Below are 10000 nucleotides of genomic sequence, written 5' to 3' on the forward strand. Positions count from 1 at the left end.
AACATCATACATGTACTTGAACTCACATTCAGAAAGACAAAAATGCAGAATTGGCCTATTATGAGGAATAGTTACAACACTGCCGTGTCTTTGTTCTGTACAAGGGGTGGTGTTATTTTTATCTTTGTTGCCGTTAATTTTTTATCTGACTAGGTAATTTCCTTTTAACTAGGCAATTTTTTTAACTAGGTTGTTTTTATCAACTGTCTGAAAAACAGGGGTTTGGTTTTTTAGGGGGTCTAAAGAAGAATAAGACATTCCTCTTCTCCATTCTACTTCTCCTACCCCTCTCTCATCTTCCCCATTGCTCCTATCCTACCCTATCCTTACTTCACATATCTATCACCCCTTACCTTCCAGTTAGCCCCCTCCTTGCCAAGACTTTTCTTTTTACTCACACAAACTTGAACTTGAACCCCATCTTTGGATCTCCTGCTCACTCTCTTATCCACTTGACCATGCAAGCAACTTGTGCAAATTTTCCATCATAATTTATAATTTAATATTTTATTATTTATGCCAGGCCACTTTCGGTCCCTTTGATGTATTCACATTTGGACACCAGAGCCACATGTTGTAAATCTAGCACTGATAAAATGGCGGAGTCACGCCAATGCAATAGAGTAAATGAAATCGATTTCGATAGAGAAATACGTCAACATCAAGAAAGTAGTTCCAAAACAGGAACTATTTCAATTCTTGTCCCAAGTACACAGTCGAATTTCTCACAGAGGACACAAGTATGAAAAAGTGGCTTCAAGAAATTATGCAGAAATCAGCCAGCAAGTTGTTAACACAGGTGTTAAAATGTGCGTGTTCCATGCTTAAAAAGTGCTTAGACTTAAATACTGTTTATCAGCAATATTTTGTAGACAGTCTGCAGTTGTCATACACGTCCTGGAATGCTAACTGGAATGCTAATCACTAAATTGAAAGCTTAACCCGAAATGCAGGCAGTGTCCCTAACCTTATGTAAAAGCTAATCATTCAAAATAAGTGCTCAGTAACTCAAAAAACCCACTAAAACTTGTTGGCCTTTGATAGCACCGGAGAGAAAAATCTTAGTTAAAAAAATATTGCCTAGTTGAAAATAAAATCACCTAGTTAGAAAAAACTAACTATATGAAAACAAAAATTAACTGCAACAGCTTTGAAGAATGCCTTTCACTTTTGAGGTGTGTCAAGTTTGAACAATGTCAAAAACTTTGAGTACATTTTAAAGCCAGTTATTTCCTTTTAAGGTACACTGTGTATTCACATTGCTAGAAAAAGGCATTCTCTTTGTTAAACATCAAAATTCAGATTTCTTTGAAGCTGAAATGTTGCATGTTGCATGAAGAATAGTAAGTTGTAGAAGGACATGTTAAAGAATTATTTGGATGCCTATGGAAGATGTTGGAAACATTGTTGAGTTGTATATTCATGCATTATAACTAGTTATTTCTTAAAATGTGGTTATGTGATATAATAATTCATTATTAGGTTAAGTCTTCAAATATAGGGGTAGTGCATTATAATACAAGAAGCTGTTATTATACAAGGGTAACATATAATATTGTCAATTTTGTCTGTTACTTAGCCTGAGACTGCCAAAATGCAAGCCATCATCGAGAGGACAGCTGTTTTTGTTGCGAAGCAGGGGACGCAAATGGAAATCCTAGTCAAAGCCAAGCAGTCAGGAAATCCTCAATTTGACTTTCTATTAATGGACAATTGGCTGAACCCTTATTACAAGCATGTGTTAAAATATGTGAGTGAGGGAAAATTTGTCCCTGAGACTCCAATACCATCAACAGTGCAAGCTCAGGAAGAAACAAAAGAGAGTGATAATGACGATAGTGAGGATGATTCTGATGGAGAGTATGAGCTACATCCGTTGCTGCAAGCATCTCTTCATAAAAGGATAAAAAGATCACAGCCATCCTCTGCATCATCTTCACCATTACCACAAACTCTGGGCAATAAATTTAGTCGCACTTTTGCTCCAGTCACAAGTGGTTTAAATTCAACAGCTGTCCCACATGATCAGGATGGTGTTGATGCTGCGCTATCTGGTGAAGTACCTTTAGACGAAGCATTTGACTACAGCATGTGGTATCCACAAGGTATGTTAGTCATATGTTAAATATTGTAACATCATTGCAATCTTACTCTTACCTGGCAAGCCAATGTCTTGTGGATACAGCCATACAGTGTAAGCCCTCTTGCACTAAAAGAAACTAAAATTAATACCTCACTTAACCCTCACAAAGAGTAGCTATTATTGAATTTGACACTGCAAGAGGCTTATAATAATATTAATGAAAGCATGCAGGGCATCAAATAAAAGCCGTTCAATGTCAACGGACAATGTCCAGTTAGAATTTGGTATTGACTGGACAAATCCTTGGATTGCCTGACATTTTCTTCGGTCATAACATGAAGGCTCCAGTCCATTTCTCGGCACAGTAATCACAAGATGTGGCAACACACTAAAAACAGAAGTGTACAGAAAACCAACTGACACGGGACTTCTGCTTCATGTTCAAAGCCACGTTGATAACAGGTACAAAAAAGGCCTAGTTAACACGATGGTCGATCGGGCGTATCATCTATCTTCCACTGAAGAAGCCTTTACAAAAGAATGCGACAAGTTATGTACCACGTTTTCAAAATTGCGCTATCCCAACACATTGGTCAATTCCACAATACATAGGTTCATGCAAGAAACTGATAAAGCGCCGCATGCCGTGACTTCTTCAGAGCCATCAGTTTACATTAAATTACCTTTCACAGATCAGCGATAAGCTGATCGTGTCCCCAAAGAATTCATTTCTCTGGGATCTATGATCATGATCAATGTCAACGTAAAACCCGTCTTCACCAGCAGAAAATTATCGCAAACTTTGAGTATAAAGGAAAACAAGCCTCCGATCTTCAATACGCAATGCGTTGTATATTCATTCCAATGTGATTTGTGTGATGCAAATTATGTCGGTTTTACTGCCCGACACTTACACCAACGCAGTAGTGAACACCGTTTTTCTGCTATCAGCAAACACCTTGAAACACAACATGACAATAAAAGAGCAACGATCGATCACCTCTTTAAAGTCCTAAAGAAATGCAGAAGCAAGTTCGATTGCCTAATATGTGACCGTCCACGGGAAAACCAACAAAAAGGTGATGACACGGGCACGCTATTTTAGCACGCTAGACAAAAGAAATTTTCTTTAACACGGGAGTGCCGTGTCGTAATGCACGCCTCATTAAAATTTTCTTGTGTCTGATACTACAAGTTGTAAACAATAGAGCGTGTTATACCAAACAAAAGAACGTGTCAGCAAAAGTAAAATCGAGCACCACGTAAAAAGACACGGAGTGAGTGAAATTGCACGACAGCTGCGCCAAAACGCTCGCTAAAAAACCAAGTATATAAACACGCTACTCCCAAAGCCGAGTGAGGGTCGACTTACCTGCGGAAATAGCTGAAAAATCCCGCAGAATACAGTATTGTGCGAAAGTAATGCAAACGTATTTCGCCGAAATTCGCGGCTTTTCCTGGCTTTTCGACGAAAAAATATCGAATTTTCGATGGAAGCGAATTTTCAACGAAAAGTCATGAATTCTCAAGGCCTAGTGTTTCCAACTACACCGAATTTTCGAACGAAAATTCCCTCGGAATGAAAATTGACTTCGAATTTTCGTGCGAAAAATCGCTTTGTTCGATAAATGACCTAAAAAAAATGAGCGAAATTTCGCTCTTTATTTGCTGTTCTCGAACATTCCCACGTATTTTCTGGACAAAAATTTGCCAAGTTCGAATTTGCCGCGATGATTCTTTTCTGACGTCATTTCACAATGTGTAAGCTCTACAACAAACTCTTGTTCGTGAAGCAATCGCAGTTTTTGTTGTGTGAGGCAATCTTTTTTTTTTTTCGTTGAAAATAGCCGATTAAACTGTCGGATCATTGAATCTATTTTCGATACGACTTTATTTACGCTAACCTTAACGCGTTTATTTACGCGTACATACGCTTGTTCAGCGATGTTGTTGATGGTGGCCGCCGATTCATGTCACAAAAATTTTGTTGTCTCGAATTTTCGTTTGGTTACCTCGAAAATTCGCTACTTCGAATTTCGCTATCACGAATTTTCGAGAAAGATCGTGAATTTTTCGCTTCAAACCCTACGAAAAATCCTTCGAAAATTCGATGACTTTTCGTGGAAAATTCGCGAGAACAAAGGACGAATTTCGACGAATTTCGTTTGCATTACTTTTGCAATTTTACGGTGCCTCTTTTAGCACGCATCTGACACGCAACACGCCACGCTAAACAAAAGGTTTGGAGTGTCTCAGTGTGCACAACAAAAGCCACCGTGACATCTATTGCGCTACTCATTAAATATGCGCATATGGCGTGTTGTATGTCACGCTCAGCGTGCCGTGTCATGCACGCGTGCCCGTGTCATCACCTTTTTGTTGGTTTTCCCGTGGACGGTCACATATACGAGATGCTGGTTATAAAGGACATCAAGCCTTCTCTCAACACCCAAAGTGACTCAATCTGCGCCAAACTTTTCACTTGACACTTTCATTTCTTTCTTCTATTGTTGGTTTTGTCTTATTTTTGGGTATTATACCCATAGGACACACAAATGTTTTTGTTTCACGTTTTATATATTCTTGTTTGAACTTTTACTGTCTTGACTTTAATGGCGTAGAGTAACGCCGAAACACCGTCCATTTTTTAGAATAGTTTAAAATGTTTTTAAAGAATCTTTTAGCGTTTAACTTTTCGATAAAACGTCTCCTTGTTCAAAAAAATTTAACTTTAACAGTGCATTTCACAAAACTTTTGACATTGTAAATTTCATAAGTTCTCTTCGAACTTGGGAGTTTCAGTACGTAACTGTCAATCAAATGGCAAACTTTGAAACGAACTTGGGAATTTCGCGCCGAACTTCGTGGGAATGTGGCGAAGTATTTTCACAATTGCTCTCGGTTGTTGTTTGGAAATGAGTGCCTTCACCGTGCAAGGAAAGGCAATTCCAAGTTTTGTTCGCCAGAAAATTATTGAAAGCTGGTTAGAATGGAAAGGACCATCTCAAATAGGACAGGAACTGAGACTTCCAAACAAACCGTTGCCAAAATTGTTGATATTTCCGTTCGCAGAGGGAATATTGAAGGCGACAAATGAAGAAATATCACTAGGTCAGTGCGTGCTGAATGATGTGAATAATTATATGGAGTGTTGTAAAACTACCAACCCCAGCATTTACAGCAGTGAAATCCAAAACAAACTGGTCAAGAATAACATTCCAATGTTTGCCTGAAAATGTCCCGTCGCGTGCATGCAGCCGCAGCGTAATGCAAGATCTTGGTTTCTATTCGTTCAAGAAATTCAGTGTTATTCCACAGGAATCACTGACTCTTGAAAATGAAAATATACTTTTCCAGTATTTAGCAGGTTGTGCAGGCAATGCATTTTTGTGACGAGTGTTCAGTGTTCATTCCCACGAAGTTCTGCGCGAAATTCCCAAGTTCGTTTCGAAGTTCGCCATTTGATTGACAGTTATGTAATGAAATTCCCAAGTTTGAAGTGAACTTATGAAATTCACAACGAACTTTGCAAATCGCCTGTGAAATGCACTGTAACTATTTGGTAATCACGATGAACAACATTCATGTTTCAGAAAGGAAAAAAACGAATATAAAACTAGACAATTTAGTGCTTAAAAAATTCCTGGTAGTCATAAATTTTCACAAAGTCATCAAGTTCTGTCTCGACTGCAAAGCATCATGTCTTGTGTTATCATGTTTACTTTAAGTGTTCCCAATTAGTAGAGAATTTTACCTTCCGCTAGGTACCATTCAGGGATGTCATTAGGTGCCTTAACCTGTAACACCTGTTACGGCTGAGCCCAGTCAACGTTACGGGTGATAGTTGCTGCAGAATGAATATTCATGAAGTAAAACAAATTGAAATTTTATTATAAACATTTACCTTCTAAAGAAAATATAATTGCTGCCTTGTATTTTCTGTGTTCCTAAGACGTGTTTTTGGTAAAAATCCAAACATTTTCTGTTAAAAAACCTTTGGAGAACACCGCGATCGATCGTTGTTGGATTCCGAAGCCATTTTCAGCTACAAAATCATTATCAATGCACCGTACTTGATATAAATGGGATTCCGCTTACCATTTTTCACGGTTCTGTGATGGATGACCATTTCCACGTGGTTAGTAAATATCTTTAGTCATTGTGAAGTTTATCTTTTTGCCCTGTTTTATTTTCATCACTTTTTGATTAAGAAAATATAAAATCTGCTCCTCAGAGTGCAGGAAATTGCATTTCCGAGGGTCTACTTTTAGGAATTTTCTGGGGGAGCATGCTCCCATACCCCCCTAGGGGCTCAGGCCCTTCAGCCTATTAAGGCCATGTATCTACATGTTACGGGTGAGTGTTACACCTGCTTCAAGGCTTAATGACAGCCCTGCCATTGACTCTTAAATAAAGTGATTGATTGATCGGATAGCACCCTCATGAAGAATAACTTATCTCGCTGCACCAAGAATACTGTACCCCATGTAACTTTTGCTGCAAAGTGTGAAAAGCAAACAAAAGCCCCAAAACTTGGAGAATCCGACCACCTTTTCACTCTAACCAAAATTCACAAGTGTAACTTTAAAATGAAAGGCGCTGAGTACTTCTGAAAATAAGAAAGCAAGAAATATAAAAAAGCTAGAGAGTGTCTTACTTTGTCCTTGTGCATGTAGGCTGAAACCTTCGGCTTTCATATATTTTGCACTTTTCACTTTAAATTCAGCCGTAGAAACGTACATGTTGCAATTGCCAGAATGTATTCTTTTAAGTTGTATCTTGTGTAACTGTACCACGTATGCGAGGCTCTTTTGCAGTAAAGAGTAGTAAGACTATAAACTTGACATTTTTATTGCCAAACCGACTTGGGTTCAGTTGGTTTTTAGTTAAGAAAAGTTTATGGTGCAATCTGTGGTCACTATTGCAAGAGTTATGACTGGATAACATGACTGGCACCTGCCCAGCCATTATTTGAAGCCCTGTAATGGATTACCGGCAGTAAATTTCTGAAAAGAGTAAAAATTAATAACATTGAGCTTTTCAGTTTGGAAAGATTGTTTGCAGTGAATGAAGTGAATGATCTGACTTTGTGTTGTGAACTTTATTTTAGACAATCTGCAAGGTCTTTATGTCTCTTCTGCTGGCTACTCATACCACCCCCCTGTTGCACATGTTCCCTCAGTAGCTGATATGATTCCACCTCCTCCTCCTCCACCTGGTGAAGGTCCTCTGGAAGGTATGTTTTTAAAAGTCGTATAGAAAGTATAGACATAGCCTGTAGCCTTCTCCTTTGACATAGACTTTTGCTTTCCTCAGTTGTTTGAGCACCAGGCTGCCATGCAGGAGGTCGTGAGTTCAGCTCAGACTGGACCAACACTCATTGCTGCCTTTGTAATTACACCTGCAAAGGGTCAGACTTTCAAGTCTTCTTGGATAAGGAATATAAAATGTAGTATTTGAAAATGCCTTTAACTTTCACGTTTTTTATTTCAGAAAGCGAGCCCAAGCACTGAAACATGAAACTGACATTGCCTGCCTGAATTTTTCAGGCTCTACTTTCGTTACTGCTCTTGAAAGTAACTTTAATACAACGTAACAGCAATGATAAGCATCTAAACTTGATTCATCTCTCCACATTTCAAATATATTGCTTTCGTATTCTATTAAGTTTTGCCTTAGTGCAGTTTGTTTGAATGTCCATGTTAACACAAGGGTTATTACTTCAAAAGTCCATTGATAAGCTGCTCCCCCACTTTGGAAGATCGAATTTTGCAAAAGAAAAAAAAAATTGAGAGAACAAACTTTGAAGTTCTATTAGTAGACAAACAAATACGGTTTAAAAACACTGACACAGTGGTTGCTTGAGCTTTCACATCAATTAAGTCTCAAGATGCTCTAGATGCGATTATTTTTCAAGAATATTTGGATACACACAAGTGCTTAGTAGCCAAGGCTTGAAATATGGAGAGCAGGCTGGGCATCACAATGAATCGGTCGGCCATTTGCCTCATGAGTCAAGGTTGCTGCCTAACGGTCGCTCGGTCGCCTGGGGCGCCTTATTTGCGAGCGTGGGTGACCAAATTTCTGAACAAGTAGCCCGAACGGGCGCCTTACTTGATTTATCCTCACTTTCTTGTAAATATAATCCCAGCTGGAATTAATTTATTCTGGGCTCTTGAAAAAATGATTCGGGCTACTAACTTTTAATGTTGGAAGCCTGAAGGGCTCCCGAAAAAATTTCTTAGGCAGCAGCCTTGTGAGTACTTGCCAACTTCTGGATGTTTTCTTGCATGTGGTGGAAAGGTATTCGTCAAAGTGACAACAGCAAACAGCTTGTGGAGGAATAGAGATTGCTTGTAGGTTGGTGTTCAGTTGTTCGAGTAAAGTAAAAATTAATCACTTGAAAGAAATCTTCGAGAGCAAGAATCCCGAATAAACGCTTCAAGATACAAATGGTTCCTTTAGGAGCCATTGTTCATGAAAAAGGCAATGATCAACAACAACAATGTGCTTTCAGTTTGTTATATGTTTATTCAGGGTCATCTTGAGAAGCTTTTATGAATATTATTTAGGCCGTAGAAAACTCCAACCTCAGATGTTTCCATACCCCCAATTTTTGATTAGAATTTTGAGAAAAAAAATGTGGTTTTTATATGGACTTTTGCAGTAATTTAGCGGAGCAGTCAAGGTCAGTTTCACATTTCAGCGCTTGTGCTAGCTTTCTGAAATTAAAAAGTGAAAACTAAAGGCATTTCAAATACTACATTTTATTAGCTTTCCAGTGGTATATAGTTTCCTTGGGTTTCTTAAAAAACAAGGGTGAGCAAGAGCAATTTTCCAAAAGACACCCGGCCTGAAGATTGTTCTTGAAGAGTAAGGGGGAGACCCCCTTTTGTAGCCTGTCCTCCTTTCACATACATTGTGGGTTGGGTGGGTGAGATCAGTATGGACTGATAGCGGCTGCCAGAGGTCCTTTTACAAGCTGACATCTGATCTCACCCTAGAGAAAGAATGGTAAACTGCCATGAGAATTTGTGATTTGTGCAGTATTAATTGTAAACTATAAACCATAAAATTACAGTTTTTATGCATTTTTCAGGGTCCGACAGATATTTTTGACAAGACTTGTCCCTGGGCAAGTGGCATGTAAGAATCACTTGCCCGGCAGAATGAGCTTCTTGTCCCATATCAGTTCACAATGGTAAAATATTATTGACTGAACCTATGCAAATGTTGGCCACTTGTAACATATTTTGTACTTCATAACTCCCTGCTCAGTATCAATTGTTAACCAAGAAAACTCTTCCAGCCATTTCGTTTGGAAGAGTGGTCGGTTTTTTTTTTTTCATCGCAATCTTTGTTGTAGTCATTGCTTTTCATCTTCCACTTTGAACCCGGTATACTATCACCAGTCGAAGAGAATTTCATGAGAGACTTACTCATGTTAATGTTACATTAACATAACAAAGTTGTCTGTGTTTCGTGACAAACTTTCAAAAAAGCGAAAACATTTTATCCTTGGTATGGCAGCCTGACCATGGGGACTTTACCAGGAGGAGTACTGGGTATGAGACTCATGAAATGTTATGTACAAAGATGATCGCTGTTAAGGAAAAGAAATGCAGAAAACAACTCTGAATATGTTCACTTTATGGTATTTATTACATTTCAAAATACTTTGATTTTAATTACCAATAGAATGGTACATGTTGAATGGGTAGGTACATTGTACCGGTATCTATTTGTTGTGCAAAATGACTTGCTAACCAAATGCTACAACCTGGCGGGCTTCTTCTGGAGTTAAAACACTTACCTGGCAATGATATTTTTCAACTTGTCCTGGGCGTCTGGGCCTAACATTTGTCGGACCCTGATTTTTGATGAGCAAAACTTAAACCTGGGTTGATATTTAATTGT

At 38.6% G+C, this 10000-nt stretch overlaps 1 protein-coding gene across 4 annotated transcripts in view; it reads left to right on the top strand.

Annotated features, from left to right (window-relative positions):
- The window catches only part of LOC137977516 (splicing factor, suppressor of white-apricot homolog), a 35939-nt gene that overhangs the window by 10532 nt on the left and 15407 nt on the right, over positions 1 to 10000 (top strand). For all 4 annotated transcript variants that reach the window (XM_068824757.1, XM_068824758.1, XM_068824759.1 and 1 more), the window contains 2 exons: positions 1580 to 2105; positions 7194 to 7319. In XM_068824757.1, the coding sequence (XP_068680858.1) occupies positions 1580 to 2105; positions 7194 to 7319 (652 nt within the window). The remainder of the gene's footprint in view (positions 1 to 1579; positions 2106 to 7193; positions 7320 to 10000) is intronic.

This window comes from Montipora foliosa, chromosome 11 (assembly GCF_036669935.1).
Source record: "Montipora foliosa isolate CH-2021 chromosome 11, ASM3666993v2, whole genome shotgun sequence".
NCBI lineage: Eukaryota > Metazoa > Cnidaria > Anthozoa > Scleractinia > Acroporidae > Montipora > Montipora foliosa.